We start from the raw sequence: 18,426 nt of genomic DNA, 5'->3' as shown, positions 1-18,426 counted from the left end.
AACACACAAAAATAGCAGTCTATTTATTACACTAGAAAAATGTCTGCTTACTTATTACCAACTTCTGAATTTCAGCAAGAAATCAAGCATACAATACAAAACAAGCTTCACAGGAATGCTGGACCTGAAGATTTGATTGCTACTGAAGCAATGCTTGCAAGAATAACAAATAACCCTGGAGAATATAGTGAAGCATTTGTGGAACAATTCAAAATATTTTATCACGAGCTAAAAGATTTCTTCAATGCTGGAAGGTGTGCCACATGTCATCACAAACCTTTGATCAACTTAAATTTCTTGATGATATTTTGGATTTTATAGGATTAAGTTGATTGTTGATCTTGCTCATCTTCCATTTGTATATGCCGTATTCATGAGAAGTACATGTGCAAATGCAGCATCAGGTGAAAGATATTGCTTTAGATATGAACTTTTGGCAACTATAGGAGAACATCTTCTTTTGGTAACCTGAAGTTTAATTTAACAAACTTTAAGAAAGTGAAAATATACCTTTTTTAAATTCCTTCCACTCCTCTAGATTTTCAGCCTTAGCTAAACTTAAGTTTTTATGTCTTCAAATTGAATAAAATGCTATGCTTGATATCAACATCAAATTTTGCGGAGATTCTTGCTTAAAATTTTGTGTAGAGTTGGTTGCCATACAACGAAGTACTCTAGGGTGCTTGTATTACGGAGGAGTCAAGAGAAAGCCTTTTGCACTAGTTTTTAGGTTTTTCCAACTGCTGAAAGCTTAAATGTCCTTAAAGAGAACAAGATTTGGCATCTTAGTTTGGTCATTGTTCTCAAAGTTTTATTACACTATTATTCTATCATCACCATAATTTTTGTTATTATTTTTGTAATTTCAGCCAGAGCAACCCTGGTTGCATGTGAATGGGAAGTATTAGAAAGTATGAGAAGCAATGCTTGATTCCTTTTTCAATAACTTAAACTCTTGTTAGTAATAGTTTAACAATTTTCATTGCTATACTGCTGAGTGCTGATCAAAAACTTTTTAAATTGTTTCCTCTTTTTGAGGGACCAAAGACATTCATAAAGTTGGAAAATTACAGCCTTGGTCATTCCAATTACGTGGTCACTTGTTGTGATGGAAGAATAAGAATTTTTACTGACTTAGATGACTATCACCGTCCATAGACATAAATCTCAATGTAGACATGCTATGTTTATTTGGAACATTTCCTCATCTAATTCAGTTTGGTCCATTTGACTTTTTCTTGTGGTACTCTTTCCAGTCTTGCAGAACAACTGGAGTCAATAAAAGATTCTTTGGATGAACGGAGTTTATCATTGCTTTCATTGTTTTTAGATTGCAAGAAGGTAGGGCAATATGGTTCTATTACTTAATTTTCATCCATAGACATGATTTGACTCTTTACAGTTGGCAAGTGATGATTATGTTGTAGAAAGCTTATCTTATGATCCAGCTATATTGTGATACATATTTAAATAGTTTGAAATTTCCATGTTCTCTGCCATTTGGTAATATATTGTGCTATGTTGATACTTGCATAGGGTACAATTTGTTTTTTTTTTTTTTTGGGGGGGGGGGGGGGGCTATAATGTTGGCTGTTGTATAAGATTGTTTTTTTGTTGAAATTTTGCAAGGGAGGAAAAATTAGTATGGCAGTGATGAACCTTGTAAACTTTATACAAAATGGGAGAATACTTAACAACCGACCATCGATGCCTCCTTGTTTATTTTATCCTAAAAGCAAAATGTATGTATAATTTACTACATACATTTAACTACATAAATAATCTATTAACACTCCCAACTGGAGCATATATCTCATATATTCCAAACTAGTTGCAAATAAGTTTCACTCTAGTTACCCCCAAAGCTTTAGTAAAGAAATCTGCAAGTTGATTTTTAGACTTAACATTCTGAGCCTTGATTCCTACATCTTGTAAATTTTTTTCCAAACAAAGTGACAATCAACCTCAATATATTTAGTCATCTTATGGAGTAATGGATTGGTGTGTGGACTGTGGAAGTTGGATATCATGTTGAAATCGGATAAGGTGGACAAGAAGTATAATTGTTTATAAGGTGGTTGCTCCACATTCTTCACCACACTTCCATAACTTATAATAAGAGATTACAAAAATGGTAGTTACAGATTTTGTTCCCAATAAAATGACGCCATAATTGGGCCATAACTTCAACGAACAAATACATCAAAGCAGCCCAAAAAACGTTAGCAATCACCTACAATCTCTCAACAGAACACTCTAGAATCCGTCAACAAATGAAAGCACTGCACTACTACAGGTATTTGTCAAATTTATTGAAATACCCTTGCTTAGGAAGACTTCAAGGTGTCAGACTCACAGGAATGCTCTTTGGCTTGAAAGGGTTTGTTTGAATGCAGAGCTTGTAAGAATTTGAAGATTTTTGGGTTCTGTTTGAGGCTTTGAGCCATATGGTATGATGAATTGCTTTTGGTGTATCCTTGAGCTTGATCAACAAATTAATTCTGTAATAGTGCACAAGTTTATCAATTTGCCAAAATTTTCCCCTGAATCTTGCAATTCTCACATTCCATGATATCAAAAACATATTATTGGCAAAACAAATAAGCATTAAATGTGAATAGTCCATTGCCAAGATAAAGCCTGACATACTGTACTCTATAATATAAGTAAAAACTGACAATCGATTTTTATCAGGTAAAGTCATGAAACATTATTTTACTGCATTAACTATGTCTCTCTCATATTGTATGCACTCTAATATCCTGTACCCTTTGCTAGTTGTGTTTGAAACATTGATTTTCTCTAATACATGAACCATGTTTGCTTTTATTGATTTTGCATTTGTGATTGGTCTTTAGATGGTTATTTGATGGTTTCCAGAGTTTGGATCGATTGGAAGAAACAAGTCTCAGAGAAAATAATGGCAAGGATCTCTTGGTCAAAACCATACAGTCTTTGAGTGACCTGCGAGAAGTAATTGTGAATGGCCTTGAAAGTGGTCTTCGGAATGACGCCCCTGATGCTGCAATAGCAATGCGCCAAAAGGTAAGATCAATTTCAGCAAGTACTCTGTATTTTTTTAAGTACAAGTACTCTGCATTATTCAAATTGGATATTGAAAATAGGTTCTGAGAGCCTTTGTTGTGACTGATTTTTGCTTAGTGGCGGCTTACTGAGATTGGACTTGAGGACTATGCTTTTGTTCTTTTGAGCAGGTATGTTGACTTGATAGTTGCTTGCCATATAGTCCTTCTTTTGTTGAGATAACGACGACAACAACATGTGAAGCCTTAATCTCACTAGGTGGGGTTGACTACATGAATTATCTTAGCTATTCATTTGTCTAGAATCATGATTGTTTGATCCAACGAGTTTTTGGTCGTCGACTACCTAACACAACCCTCCTTATAAACCATGGAATATTAAGAGATTCATGGATAGTTGGAATGTTGCAGTATTTCAGTTGTGTGTGTGTGTGTGTGTGTGTGTGTATATACATGCGTTTAGTTTTCTAGGTTTTTTATCATCATCATCAAAATTAGATGCACCTTATCCTAACTTAGGGTCTGTGACATGGTATTCACAATGTCAATTGGCTTCTAAAAGTCACATAAACAATATAAATCCATGCAAAAGAATAATGTCGCAAAATTTTATGCTACATGCCCTTCTTGACACAACCCTATATCAAGGAAATTTTCTAGGTTTTTATACACATGCAAAAAAGTCTGAAATGCACTAAATTATGGAATTTTTGGAAGGACTAATTAGGACTAATTACATAAATAGATTGTGGTAATTCTTCTGATTTGGAACCAGAATTTGTCTCTTTTTTTATTTTCTTTGATAAGAAAGTCTGTCTTATAGCTGATGAAGAATGTGATGGCCTATAAGAAGCTTATTCATAACATTATTTTAAGTTTTACTTGTTTTAATTTCTCTATGATCTTTCTTTAAAGATTAGTCATTTGTAGTCACACAATAGCTTTGCCCTTTAATGATTCTATTGAAAATGTGGTATTTACACCAAATGCTTTAGCAAACTTTAGCATGTACCGAATAGTTTATTAGAAATCTACCTGTGGAAAAGCTTTTTGTCAGGATACTAGGGTTTACCTAGGGTTAGAAGGGAAAAACTGAAAGAATCCGATGGAATTAGGACCACAAACAGAGAGAATTGGAGGGAGATAATAGACAGAATGAAGGAGGAAATGCTGGAAGAACAAAACAAAAGAGAGAGAACTAGAGAGATCAGACTTGAGAGAGAAATGTGGAAATCAATTCTCGTTCTTCTAAGTCTATTCTCTAAGTCATCTAACTGTTAACTGAAAGGTACAAAGATGAACAACAACCTAAGTATACAATATAGTAAATGCATTTAAACTAACTACTATTATATTTACAATTATAGCCTTGGGGATCATTGGGGTTGTGACAATTCCCCCCCCCCCCCCCCCCCACTTGAGAAAGTTCTTGTCCCAAGAACTTACAGCAACTAGCCACTGTGTGCTTCATCCAATTCCCGTTTTCTCCATCTGGTTTATCCTTCTTCTCTTTTTCCTTCATTTCCTTCTCGCTTTCAACTCTTTCCTTCTTTCTCTTATGTTCTTCTTCTTTTGCTTGTCCTGCAAATATAAAATGTAGACCTCGATGATCTTCTTGTTAATGCTATAAATTCTAGTAAGTTCCTTAACCTTTGCTAAGACTAGGTCAACTGCCATTATATCGCCAATATACCATTTACTGTAATGGGAAGGAACTCAAACTTTGCTGCCAACCAAGATCTGATTTGATACTGCAGCTCACCAATTGGAATTTGAACACACAAAACAGCAAAAAAGTCTTCTACAATCTTCCTAGACTCATCATGTTTCTTACATTCATCTTGCTTCAATTGTGTCCTCTGTTCCTTCTGAATTGTTTCCTGCTTGCTTTCATTCACCAACGGTTCTTCTTTAACAAGTTTCTCCTCCATTAGTGTCACAGTTACTTTTCCTAATGAATCAATATCTTCCAGTCCTATTCCTTCAAGAGAAACAAATTTAAGATATTCAAAATCTAAAGTTGTGGTGATCGTTTCCATTCCTAACTTTGCAACATCTTTGGCTTCCTAATTGTTGGCGTACATCACAGTTTCTTCTTCAACAATTACCTCCTTCAATGGTGTCACGTTGCTTTCTCCGACATATGCCATTCCTTCCTTGGCATTCAAAATTGCTGGATTTGCTTCAGTTGATTTATCAACTTCTTGCTGCAAACTGGAATTAATTGGTAGGACTCCAGCTTCCACTAGAATTGATTCTAGAGTGGATTTTAAAAAAACAGTCCACTGGAATTGTGACCTAAAATCTCTTTGAAATCAGAATCAGAAGTTTATCCAGCTTGTGGTTGAGGTTATTGACTTTCTCCTTGAATCCGTTCTCCATCACAACAGTTCAAATTCGCTTATCAAATTGATCGATTCTGCTATTTTGAATCGCTAGAAATCATAGCCTAAAATCAACCTGTAGATATCGCCTAAATCACCATGTACTGGCCGATAACCACCGTCTTTGAGTTGTCTTCAAATTGAGCCAAAAATGAGCAGGAGAATTCAACAGTCACGAAACAAGTGCTCTGTGAAGTCGGATTGGAATTACTTCAAGGAATTTCCTATCAATAGCCACGAATAACCAGCTTTGCTTCGCCTTCAATTCTGAGCTGAAAATCTTCGTAGTCACAACTGGAAACCATCAGAATCACATCATTAGCAGATCCGAGCCAAGAAGTGCTCTGCTCCTAGATCGTTGGGCTTCGCCTTCAAGATTCAAACAGGAAGTGCCAAAATTCACAGCCAAGACTCAATCAAAAATCGAGAAATCAACAATCCTGAATTGCTGCTAACATTTGCCGTTTGATTCTAGACCTTGATCTAACTGCTAAAATTTTCAAAATCACAGCCGAGAATCATCGGTTTTGATACCAATTGTCTGGATACTAGGGTTAATTAGGGTTAGAAGGGAAAACTGAAAGAATTCGATGGAATTAGGACCATGAACAGAGAAAATTGGAGGGAGATAACAGACAGAATGGAGGAGGAAATGCAGCCATAACAGAACAAAAGAGAGTGAATTAGAGAGACGAGAGAGATCAGACTTGAGAGAGAAATGTGGAAATCAATTCTCATTCATCTATGTCTATTCTCTAGCTCATCTAGTCTATTTATAGGTTGTTAACTGAAAGGTACAAACATGAACAACAACCTAGAGTACAATATAGTAAATGCATTTAAACTAACTACTATTATATTTACAATTATAGCCTTGGGGATCATTAGGGTCGTGACAATTTTTTGAGATCTTTTCTAGTAACATATCTGCTTAGATGCATATGATTGGGCATGTGGATTTCCCATCCCACGTTTTTGAACTTGTGATATCTATTAACATTGTTATTGCTTCACGATTTTTGTTTGTTAAAGAATGAAAGCCAGGTTCACTATGTGTCTCTATGGTGTATGTCACAACTCAATCCCACATTGGCAGTCCACCGGGGGAATCTTGTGCATATTACTCGGTCCATGAACCCAAAATTTTCTCCAACTATTGTTTTTGGGTGAGGATCATAGTTACATAGGATGTGGTATGTTCTGATTTGTGCTATGTATTTGAGTACAAGGTATGCTACTTAGCTAGGTACGCATTCATGGGGGTAGGATTAGTCAGTAGGTCAGTTTGGTTTGTAGTTTTCTTTGAATAATGTATTGGTATGCTTTTTAAAATTCAAAGGAATTTTTTTTAAACCAAACTGTCATCTCGAAACCTTAATGATAAAGTGAACTTCTTTCATTTCTCAACGATTTCTAAGTTTAGACATTTGAATTTGGCTATCAAGTCACGTTAAAGTTTTATATTTGGGATTGCCAGTTTTGGTGATCCAAGTTGTGTCCCTCCCCATTGAAATACGTGCAATCAGAAGTGCAGTTCATGGAGTGGGGGGTGCCACGAATTGTGTAATTATGGTGAGGATCTATGGTATTACAAGTGGCATTAGAGCCAACATAGGACCACTATCAAGTGGGTGTTTGCCATTAAGGTGTTACTTAGGTTAGATTGAGATATGAGATCTCTGACCTAGCATTAGGAATTAAAGGAGAGAAGTTTGTCATTACTCAATTGGTGGTCTACTGGGGAGGTTACTTAGTCCCATGACCCAAAAGTCATTTTTAGCTAGCACTCTTGGGTGAGGACCTATAGGGCTACAGTTCATGAGCATCCTGGTCCCTTATACACCATTATGAATAGGAGCAAGCATAAATGTGTCCATGTTGGTAATGTTTCAGAGGTTTTATATAAGATAATGTAAGTGCCAAAGAAAGGAGAATAAAGAAAAAGAAATCTCATATTGTAGGAAGGATTTAATGGAACTATAAATAAACTGTCTAATCCAACTGCATTTATCATCTATTAACTGAACAACAAAAATCACAAGACTTAATCTCACTAAGTGAGACCATGAATTACTACTAATTTCCATCAATTTGTATATATATTTAGTGGCATGAAGTTTGCCGAAGGTGCCAAGAATCTAGTAACAAACTATTGATTTATCCTAGATTTGTGAGAAAAAGCCTCTCTATTTTTCAAGGATTAATCTACTTTGCCCGAGAGATACATAAAGGGGGTTACCGAAAGGGGGAAAAAAGATCAAAATGCCCTCATCCACTTGGCAAATTTGCAAAGTGTGCCACTGCCTGCTGCTTTCTCCTCTCCCTTCCCATGGCCGCCGATGCAATCGCCGTTGAGCCATTGCCTTCGCCTTGTCGTCGTCGCCTCGTTGCCATTGCCTCACCAACCATTGCTGCATCTTCCCTCACCGAGGATGTAGCGGCGGTCGACGAGGCGATGACAGCGGCTCGGTGGCAGTTGCATTGGCGGCCATGGAAGGGAGAGGAGAGAGCAGCGAACAATGGCACACTTTGCAAATTTGCAAAGTGGGCGAGGGCATTTTGGTATTTTTTTTCCCTTAGGTAACCCCTTCTGCCAATCTCTCGGGCAAAGTAGCACTGCCCATTTTTCAATGATGATGATGTCAGAGCAAGATCAACTGGGGCTATGATATAAAATGGATCAGATCTTGGATGTGCATTGGGTTGTAGGATCTTATGCTTGACAGATGAATTACCAATATAATTAAAAACTATGGACCCAAGAGCTATTAGTGCTTTATTTCAATTTGGAGATGCTTTCAAGGTGTGCTTTTATAACGGGAAAACTTCCTATATTACAGTTACTTATCCCCCACCCCTCCCAAAAAAAAAACAGAAAAACAAAAGCTTCCTATAGTGGGATTTGTCATTAATGCATCAATTGCCTTGGAGGGGGAATTGTTCAAAAGGATGACGAAGAATGACTATCATTCAGAAGGGTATCACTTGGATATTTTAATTCATTAATGTCTCAATTGAATCAGTTCTCAATACAAACAAGGAGAAACATTGTAGCAGATGGGCTTCATGCATATCGCCTGATATATTCCTTATGTCATGATCAATTCCAACAAAAATGCCAATGCATAATACCTATCTTGGGGATATATATCGGGTTCATGCACTTTGGATTTATTAATCTGTACAGGTTTCTCAATGCTATTGAAGCTGTTGGAGGAGCTTGTTGGCTTGCAGAGAATGCAGAGTCCAAGAGTGTAAGCAGTTGGAATGATCCACTCAGTGCTCTTACCAGTGGCATTCATCAGCTAGCGCTGTCAGGTTGGAGACCAGAAGAGTGCAGAGCAATTCGAAATGAGCTTCTTGCATGGAAGCAAAAAGGTCTCTTGGAACGTGAAGGTATCCTGCTAATCTTTATTAATTCTTTTAGTAGCATCTCTGATGAATTTGGTAATGCTTCTTAAACATCTTTTCATTTACTTTGCAAAGGCAATGAAGATGGAAAGATGATTTGGGCATTACGGCTCAAAGCAACCCTTGATAGATCTAGGAGGCTGACTGAAGAGTACTCTGAGGCACTTCTGCAAATATTCCCTCCAAAAGTTGAGGTATGATTTCTTTGTTCCTTTTTGTCCTCTCTTTATCTTGTTTTCGTTCTCCTTTTCTTTTGATTTGTTATTAGAATATATGTTATTCTGTGTTCAAGATTTCAACTCAATATGACAAGACTTAATCTGAATTCTTGGAAACAGCTAAATTGAGTCCTTTTATCTAGCTGGCCCAACATAAAGCTCAATAGAAAGTTACTGCTTATTACAGCCAGTTTCAAGCTTGGATGAATGGATAGGGTTGTGTTAAGTAGCTGATAGCCTGTGTAAAAATCACTGGATGTTTTTATTATGGATTTTAGATAAAATTTCATTTTCTTGCGGCATAACCTTCTTGGTGATGTGATGTAGGAGGGAAAAAAAAAGAACACAAAAAATGCTATTGACTCTTCCAAATGGTCAACTTTAATTCCCCTTCTATATTTTTTTGGGGCTTATAAGGTTCTACAGACTGTTTTTTTGAGGTAGTTCTTTCATGATATACATATCCTGTAGAATCTGAATCCTTCTTCTAACATCCCTAAAACCCAAAATAAGAAAATCTTCTTGATTTAGATATCTTGGAATTTTAATATAATACATGGATTGATGAACCTTTTCAAGTCCTTATCGGCCTTGTAAATATAAAATCTCGTGTCTTTCTCAGTCCTAGTCCTCCATGGTGAAGTGTCTAGTAGTGTTTTGGGTTTTTATATGAAATTCTTCCTGGATCTTGCAGGTCCTAGGTAAGGCTTTTGGAATTCCTGAGCATAGTGTCAGAACATATACTGAAGCTGAGATCCGTGCTGGGTATGGTGATTTTATATTTTCGTAATTGAATTTTTAAAGATAGTTCTAGAGCAGTGGTAGAGGTTGCGTCATTGCAACTTAGGGGTCATGGTTCAAATATAGCGTTTTCATATGGGAGGGAACGCTATGTGTTTCTGACATTTCCCAAACTCTGCAGTGCAGAAACTTTGTGTTCTGGCTTTTTCTGTTTTAATTACATTTATGACTTATCTGCGAGTGTAAACAGAAATCTAACTTCTGATGCTGTTCTAATGACCATAAATTTGGATATCTGATTATCAATTACTACTGTCGTCTGACAACCTGTTAAATGTCAGTGTTATTTTTCAGGTCTCAAAACTTTGTAGCCTTCTCCTAAAAGCTGTTAGAACTTCAGTTGGTTCTCAAGGCTGGGATGTTCTTGTTCCAGGAGCTGCTTCAGGAATCCTAGTACAGGTAATTTCAGTTTAATTTTTGGATAACGCATAAAAAATAATATTGAACCAGAAATAAAAAGAAAATGAAAATTCAGAGTAATAGTCCTACCTTCCTCCCTAATTTGTATTTGAATGAAAAAATAGTAAAAGGTAATTCTCTCTCTCTCTCTATCCATCTAGTGTGTGCGCTGGAAGGCTGATGATGGAAAAGATAAACGAGGACTATTTTCTTTGTGACTATATATGGAGCATTGGTTATAGGCCAATAGAAATAGAATGAAGATCTGTTTTTTCCAAAAGAAAAAAAAAATGACATTAGAGCTAATGCTAATATGCTAATGGGCTGGTGCATGTGCATAAAAGATAGTATCAGTTTCCTATAAATCGGAGGAAACATGCATTGCTTGTAACTAGGCAGAGGTATGTCCAAATTTGTTCGTGCTGTAAGGCTCAATGCTTCCAAGTAAGAATATATTTCTGTATGGTCAATTGTCTTGTATGAGTCCTAGCAAACCCTCCTTTGTTTTATTTATTTTGGTCTTACATCTTCTTAACAGATGTGTTCAGCAGTACACTGGCTGATTTGTGAGTTTTTATGCAATGATAACTGGGGCTTCTTTATATGGATTTATATTCGTAATGACCTTGTAAATTATGTGCTTCTGACTTGCATTTGTATCAACTAGGATGTACCTGCATCACCCATTCAATCACAATCTTGAACTTGGAATGCCTCAGAATGTTTCTTTTTCTTTAACACTCTTATCTTCTCTCTCCAATTTTGATAAATTTGAGATGCTGTGAATCTGTGACAAGGAAAACTTACATTTTGATCTTTTGTTTTTTCTTTTCTTTCCTGAAACAAGTACTACTAATTGCTTGGCTATCTATTAACCTATACTATTCTTTTAGAAAATTACTTGGATCATTACTTTCTATTGCAAGGATTCATATCAAGAAATGAGAAAGTTTCTGAAGATATATGAGGTGCATTTGGCTTGATGAACTTGGGTGAAAACACATTTAGCTTAATCGACATTGCATTGACATGTTCAGGTTCAGAGCATTGGCCCTGGGATGCTGCCATCATCTGTAACAGGACCTGTTATTCTTGTGGTTAGCAAAGCTGATGGAGATGAAGAGGTTGTATATGTTATCTCCATGTCTATAACTTATTAATTGTTGTGCATTGCAACTTCAAAAGAGATTAATTTTCACTACTTTGTGCTTTTCAGGTAACAGGTGCTGGTGGTAACATAGCTGGAGTTGTGCTTCTGCAGGAGCTGCCTCACTTATCTCATCTTGGTGTTAGAGCTCGACAGGTGCATTATATTGTTATAGGTTATCCTCTTAGATGTCCTGTTTTCACGTGATAACAAATTCAGTAAAGTGACTGTTACTCTTAATTTGCAGGAGAAGGTTGTTTTTGTGACATGTGAAGATGATGATAAAATTGTTGATGTAAAGAAGCTCGAGGGAAAATATGTGAGGTTATCTTTTGGACCTTACTTTTGTAGAATTAGCTTTCTCCTACACAAGTCTTGATAAGGTTCCTTAGCATGATTGAATTGCCAACTACTGTGGTATATTCTTAGCAGGTCCTTTTATGTTCTTAGTTTTTGTGTTAATATTTATTATCTATTTATTAATTTATTTTCAGATTAGAAGCTTCCTCGACTGGAGTTAATATAATTCCATCCTTTTTGGATAGTAGCACTGGTGATTTTCCTGTAAAGAATCATTTAAGTGAAGAGATAACCATGACTGCAAGCCCAGGAGAAAATAATTCATCTTGGTCTCCTGTCGAAACCCCTCACTCTATTCAGGTATTAATTCATTGTGTACTGACTCTTTTCTGCTGCATTAAGATTCATCTGGCTTTCAACCATCTTTTAAAAACTTCACCTTGTTAAAGAAACTTTTCATCCAGATCGTTCCTGCTAGAGATGTTATATTGCTTGGTGATGCAGTTGTGCAAACTTCTGGTGCAAAAGCTGCTGCTTGTGGTCAATTAGCTTCTCTTGCAGCAGTTTCTGATAAAGGTAGCTAATTCAAAGAAGACTCGGTATAGTTTTGAGTTTTCTGTGTGCACGTGGATGGGTGTGTACAGTTTTAGCCCCTTTCATGGTTATTTATATTAGCTTCAGTATTTTTTTTTTCTTTATTTTGATAATCGTGTTAACTTCAGTATTTGATACCACTGCCTCCTGAAATTGAGTTTTCTATTTTAAATCTATGTTGGAAATTTTGAATGTTTTCTTGTTCTGTATTGAAATATGTGCTACATAGTTATAGTTTCCAAGGGCTAAAACATTAATTTAGGTACAAGGAAATATGTGTCCTCTTGGTCATCATTTTCTTCAAAGCACTTTCATGCTGGAGGACTGCTAAAATGCATGTCCTCTAGATGCATTTCTGGTGAAAAATGTACATACTACGAACTTACTTTTATATAATGGGCGAGTCAGAATCTGTGTAGCCGACACCATTCCTAATGGGATTAAGGTTTGGTGGTGGTGGTATTTTCTTCTTTATCCTAATCTGCTGAAACAATGAATAAATACTGCATTACCATGGCAAATAAGGCAACTATTCAAATATTACGCTGGTGGTGAGGTTTGAATTTAAGATCTTTGCTTGTCTGATGTAATATTTGGTTGTTAACTACTATCTCAATGTGGTCATTCTTGGCTAAAAATTTAAGATTATAAGTATAGCTGAAACAATTAAAGTAAACTAGTATATTTTGTCTCAAGAATATGCCAACACAATTACAATAAATCTACAAGACTTTACAACTGGGTTTCATGGAAATAATATTTGAACCTTGATTACTAGAAAATGCTTCTGATTGGTTTGCAGTTGTAAACCAAAACTCCTCAAGTGGATGCCCCTCAACCAGAAGAAAAGTATTCCCTATGTTACTGAGGAGTACAAGTTAATTTCTGTTAATCTAGTGATTTTCATTTAAGTAATGACTTGATCTTTGCTGTCCTTCACAGTCTTCAAATTCCAACTTTTTAATATTTCTATAGTAGATGTTCCAGTTGCCCTTCTATGTAAACTTTTTCTATGTTATTCTATTCTTTATGCAATCTTTTTTATTTTATTCAAATTATTCTATTCTTTTTCTAATTTTTTCTTTTGTTGACCTATTTATTCTTGGTTTTTTTCTTTTCTTGTACACGATAAGATAACTCGTACCACTTAAGAGTGGGGGAAAACAGGAAACGGTGTGATTAGCAGCATAATGTGTTGACTAGATTTCTAAGCTGGCTACACTGCTGTAGTAGGAAAATATATATCGTTGCATCTACGAATGTGATTTTTAACTACTTCTGATTGTTGATTTTTGGTATGGCAGTTTGCAATGACCATGGAGTACCAGCTTCATTTAATGTCCCTGCGGGGGCGGTAATACCTTTCGGCTCTATGGAGTTGGCATTGGAACAGAGCAACTCCATGGAGCCCTTCACGTCTCTTGTGGAAAAGATTGAATCAGCCCAAATGGATGATGGAGAACTTGACAATCTATGTCATCAACTCCGGGGACTTATTTCTTCCCTACAGCTCCCAATAGGCATCATTGAAGTCTTGGGGAAAATATTTACTGGAAGTTCACGTCTAATTGTCCGTTCAAGTGCTAATGTGGAGGACTTGGCCGGTATGTCGGCTGCTGGCCTCTATGAATCAATTCCTAATGTGGGCCTCTCAGATCCAACGACTTTTAGAAATGCTGTTTGTCAAGTGTGGGCTTCGCTGTACACTCGCAGAGCAGTTTTAAGCCGCAGAACTGCTGGGGTCCCTCAGAAGGAGGCTGCAATGGCTGTGCTGGTGCAAGAGATGCTTTCACCGGATCTATCCTTTGTGCTTCACACACTCAGCCCAACAGACAATGATCATTGTTCAGTGGAAGCAGAGATCGCTTCTGGACTTGGCGAAACTCTAGCTTCAGGCACGCGAGGCACGCCCTGGCGTTTATCCTGTGGAAAGTTTAATGGGCGGGTACGCACATTGGCTTTTGCGAATTTCAGCGAGGAGTTAGTGGTGCGCGGTGGGGGCCCGGCCGATGGACAAGTTATCCATTTGACTGTAGACTATAGCAAAAAACCGTTGACGGTGGACCCAATTTTCCGGCAGCAGATTGGGCAGCGTCTGTGCGCCGTAGGTTCCTTCCTTGAGCGCAACTTTGGCTGCCCTCAGGATGTTGAAGGATGCGTGGTTGGCAAAGATGTGTACATTGTCCAGACACGCCCCCAGCCCAGCCCCAATAATTAATGAAGTTATGGCTGGACGACCTTTACAATAGGTAAATAAGAATGATACTTGGGGACGTATTCGTGCATTTTCATGCTACATATATGCTCCAATATATTACAAGGGGCTAACACCCGCCCTCAAAAATGGAACTTTTGATATTCATCTTTTATTTTAATATTATGTTCTTAACCTGAACCATTTTGGTTTGCACTTAAGGATCAAATTGGTCATTTTATTTTAACAAAGGTTAAATAAGTTATTATATTTTAAAATTTAAAATCAAATTGGTCACTGTATTTTAAAAAGATATATTATAATTATGTGAGTTGTTCGAATGTGAATTTAGGTTCGATTTGGGTGCTTGCAAATTTGCAATAATGCTAGGTTATTTTGATTGAAGATGACTTACAAAATTAAAACGTTATTGGATGATTTTAAATAACAACTTATCATAAGGACTAATGTGACTCCAAGATCTAAAAATACAATAATTTGTTTTTATATCTTTTTAAAGTGCAATAATCAATTTAACCCCAGGTTTGAAATTACAGATGCCTTATTGAGACTTTGCCCCTTTGGTTCTTAAGTTGTACCGTAACACAACAATGTTATGGAATTGATAATGAGAAGAAAGAAAGAAGAAAGGACTACTACATTGCAATGAAGTGGGCGAAACAATGATGAAACACTTAAAACCAAAGGAGGGTAATGCAATGCAGTAGAGGAGAAGTACTTGCACCTGTACAAACAAAATTATCTGAGCCTAAAAAGGAAAACATATCAACAAAAATGCCCAATGGGTTGACCTAACCGTATTTGGTCCACATCCACGATGACTACTATGGTTCCTGTTCTTCATAATCCACCAGGGCAAACTTTACCTGCAAACCAATCTTCCCACCATCTGTCACCAGCTTAGCAGCGGTTACCAACCAATGCCCTGGGGAATGATGAGGGCCCCGCATGACCTCCGATGTATCGACATATTTAAGCAGCTTCCGGGAGCGAGCTGGCACAGGCGGGCCATCCGGGTAGACGCCGGAGTTCAACGCAGCCGGAAGCTGCTTTGGTCCCTGAGTAGCTATCGGCTGAGTGAATGTGAAAGTGTTGCCTAGGTTCACAAGGATGCTTGACTTGCGAGAAGGTACTGGTGCTGCAGCCCACTCTGTTTTCCGAATGGAGCAGTTTGGTAGGTGGGTGTAGAGCAGGCGAAGGTGAAGCACGGACCTCGGCCACCTCCCCTTGCTGATGAGTTGTGCACCAGTTACTATGAAAACACCAGGCTTCTCCCCCAGCAACCAGTTCGGATCAGGCTTAACTGCTGATGAGCATACATTCGAGTATCTCTTCCAGCTAACCGGTTCTAGGTATTGGTCACTCAACTCATAATCATCGGATCCTCGCCATTGACATGGCCTGCTTGTGGATGGATCGCCCAATTTTAATGTCATAATATTTGGAATGCTAGAGAGATGCTGCACATGTATTGCCAACCAGTTGCTTTTCTTCCCTTCCAAATACAAGCGCAGGCCTGTAACTGGCTTCTGCCCAGTTGAAACCTGAATAAGATAAAAAAGAATGGGAATTTAAAACATTTTATTGATGCGCACTTGTATATTAGACACTGTAAGGAATGGAGATATATATGCATGGAGAACAATTTTGCCACACACTGGTGCAAAACTGGACGACAAGATCAGTAAGGCAAAGTCATTTCTTACCACAAATATTCTTTGGGACAGTATCCTTGCCAAGCCAATCTATTAGGAAAAAGATGTGGCTCCACAACCAAAACTTCAGGTTACGATGATACAAGATGACTACAGGCTAGAGAGAGTGAGCATTTCATTAGCATTTATCCTATCTCCCCAACACGGCAACACCATATCGAGCTCTAATTCCACTAGGTGTGGTTGAGTATGTAGATTTTAGCTTACCAATCATTTACAACACTATAGAAGAATAATACTATTTTGTATAACCAATTAATACATAAACTAGCAACTAAACTGCATTTGTAAAATTAAAATGCACATGTTTTTCATTCCCCGCTTGTGCATAGACACACGCACACATACACAAAATAAGAGGTGATAAGAGACAAGAGATGGGAGTGTACCTGGGTAGAAGTCATATGAATCTTTGGACCTATCAATCTGAACTGTAGTGTAGGACAGGAATCCTTCCTTCTTTGATGCCTAAGAGGAAGCTCACAGAACAAAGGTGCCCATTGCCTAGGAACTTGGAACTCTAAGAAGTACTGCAGATCCTCTAGGGCAGGCTTATCTGACAATAGGATTACTTGTCAATGAATTAACACATACATTATTTTATTATATATATATTTTCCGGCAAGTAAGAGATAGCTTGTTCGTGAATGAAAAAGTGCCCAAGAATCTAATTTCTCAAAGGGTGCTAAAGATGGCCAAGAGTCCATCTAGAAACAAACCCTAAAAAAGTGAAGAAGTCAGTGCATAACTCCCATTTCAGCAATGGAGAATGAAATTTGGAATATCATTTCTATCCAAGACAATCGGTACAGATTGATTGGTGTCTTCCATGACATCCATCACATCGCCAGCCATGACAACCATTGTCTTTTACCACTTCCATGAACATTTTTCCCATCCATAATGATTTATAGAATGAAAAAAGCACTCGGATGATAACAATGCCCAGAGAAAATATATGGATGCAGATAATAAAACTGATAAAACACTTACAGCGGAGATACAAGTTGATTGCATGACTCAGGTAACCACTTCCTGGGACACCAGTAAGGAGAGAAGTAATGGGCACAAATCTAAAGAGAATGGCTTCAGGATTAGCAGGCACTGTCTGGAGCCACTTTGAATGAATGTTTGAGAACACATCACCTCCTCTTTTTGACCAGATGATAGTCAGGCCCTGTGCAGAAGTAATTGTGGATTAGCAAGTTGCACATTTCATGCCAGATTGCATAAAGTTTGCAGCTTCTTACCTCCTTGCCTGATGTCTCTGTAATGCTGGTAAATTGCATGGTGCGAGGCTGCAGCATACGTTTGAAGACCTCTGGAACCTATTATACGAGAGAATAATACAAAATTAATTACATACTTGATTCATGCTCCAACAGAAACCAATTGGAGATATATTATAAATACTTTGTGTTTGCTGTCTTTTGTCTTCTTATCTAGTAGAGGAGGACTCATTCCATCTGAAAATAGACAATCTCCAAGATCCTCCAAACATTGCTTAAGTTCAGCATGAGGAATTGTTGATGATGGTTTTTGTTTTAGACAAAGCAAATCTTGGCCTCCAACAGCCATGCCTACAATTATATGAGTTCCATAGGTCTGGATAAACCTGCCAAAGGAAGCCTAATCAGCATCACTAAACATGATCATTTCAGATTGTAAAACTACAGATGTGCTTGCCTAATGAGAGAGAGAGAGAGAGAGAGATGGCTTTGCAGGTGATAAGTAGACAGACAGCTAAATTAAAAGAACATCCCAGGTCCTCCCTCATTCCTTTGTGCTTACTCCTTATGCCCAAAACTCAACATCTTAAGTTACTGAGGAGTGTGAATTTTTTGTTACCCTATTCCTTTCTGTCAGTTACTAAGTTTTGCTCTCTCTGCCTCTGACCCTGGGCTAATTTTTACAAGCAAATAGTTCACAAAACAAAAAAGTGAAAAAGGGCCAAACCCTATGCACGCAAAGGAAGAAACAACAATTCACTCTCAAATTGCTGACATTCAACATTTATTGGGTTACATCCAGATTGGTCCTTGCACCACTCTCATAGATCCACTAATAAGGCTGCACATGCTCTGATTTCCTTTGCTAAAAGTTGTTCTTCTAAGCTGGGGTTTAATAGTCTTCCACCTCATATTGCTAGCTTATTTGAGAGAGAAGCTCTCTCTTCAGTTTCTTAGATTTCATTTGAT

The 18,426-nt window shown here is 37.4% G+C and overlaps 2 protein-coding genes across 4 annotated transcripts in view; one reads left to right on the top strand and one right to left on the bottom strand.

Moving 5' to 3' along the window:
- Positions 1-14,708, top strand: part of LOC127799279 (phosphoglucan, water dikinase, chloroplastic) — a 33,334-nt gene extending 18,626 nt beyond the window's left edge. For 2 of the 3 annotated variants that reach the window (XM_052333190.1, XM_052333188.1), the window contains 14 exons: positions 76-254; positions 1,257-1,341; positions 2,881-3,045; positions 3,163-3,215; positions 8,616-8,824; positions 8,915-9,033; positions 9,752-9,822; positions 10,140-10,257; positions 11,295-11,381; positions 11,474-11,560; positions 11,652-11,728; positions 11,899-12,064; positions 12,154-12,280; positions 13,603-14,708. In XM_052333190.1, coding sequence (XP_052189150.1) covers positions 76-254; positions 1,257-1,341; positions 2,881-3,045; positions 3,163-3,215; positions 8,616-8,824; positions 8,915-9,033; positions 9,752-9,822; positions 10,140-10,257; positions 11,295-11,381; positions 11,474-11,560; positions 11,652-11,728; positions 11,899-12,064; positions 12,154-12,280; positions 13,603-14,516 — 2,457 coding nt within the window. In that variant the 3' untranslated portion in view covers positions 14,517-14,708. The remainder of the gene's footprint in view (positions 1-75; positions 255-1,256; positions 1,342-2,880; positions 3,046-3,162; positions 3,216-8,615; positions 8,825-8,914; positions 9,034-9,751; positions 9,823-10,139; positions 10,258-11,294; positions 11,382-11,473; positions 11,561-11,651; positions 11,729-11,898; positions 12,065-12,153; positions 12,281-13,602) is intronic. The other variant, XM_052333189.1, reaches the window with a different exon arrangement.
- Positions 14,709-15,179: 471 nt separating this feature from the next.
- LOC127800005 (MACPF domain-containing protein At4g24290-like) overlaps positions 15,180-18,426 on the bottom strand; it is a 29,797-nt gene continuing 26,550 nt past the window's right edge. The window contains exons 3-7 of the mRNA XM_052334360.1: positions 17,642-17,843; positions 17,479-17,556; positions 17,222-17,405; positions 16,618-16,784; positions 15,180-16,057 (exon numbers count right to left, since the gene is read on the bottom strand). Coding sequence (XP_052190320.1) covers positions 15,338-16,057; positions 16,618-16,784; positions 17,222-17,405; positions 17,479-17,556; positions 17,642-17,843 — 1,351 coding nt within the window. The 3' untranslated portion in view covers positions 15,180-15,337. The remainder of the gene's footprint in view (positions 16,058-16,617; positions 16,785-17,221; positions 17,406-17,478; positions 17,557-17,641; positions 17,844-18,426) is intronic.

This window comes from Diospyros lotus, chromosome 4 (assembly GCF_014633365.1).
Source record: "Diospyros lotus cultivar Yz01 chromosome 4, ASM1463336v1, whole genome shotgun sequence".
In the NCBI taxonomy this organism is placed as follows: domain Eukaryota; kingdom Viridiplantae; phylum Streptophyta; class Magnoliopsida; order Ericales; family Ebenaceae; genus Diospyros; species Diospyros lotus.
The sequence above is the reverse complement of the archived record's forward strand: the minus strand, read 5'-3'. Positions and strand labels throughout refer to the sequence as shown.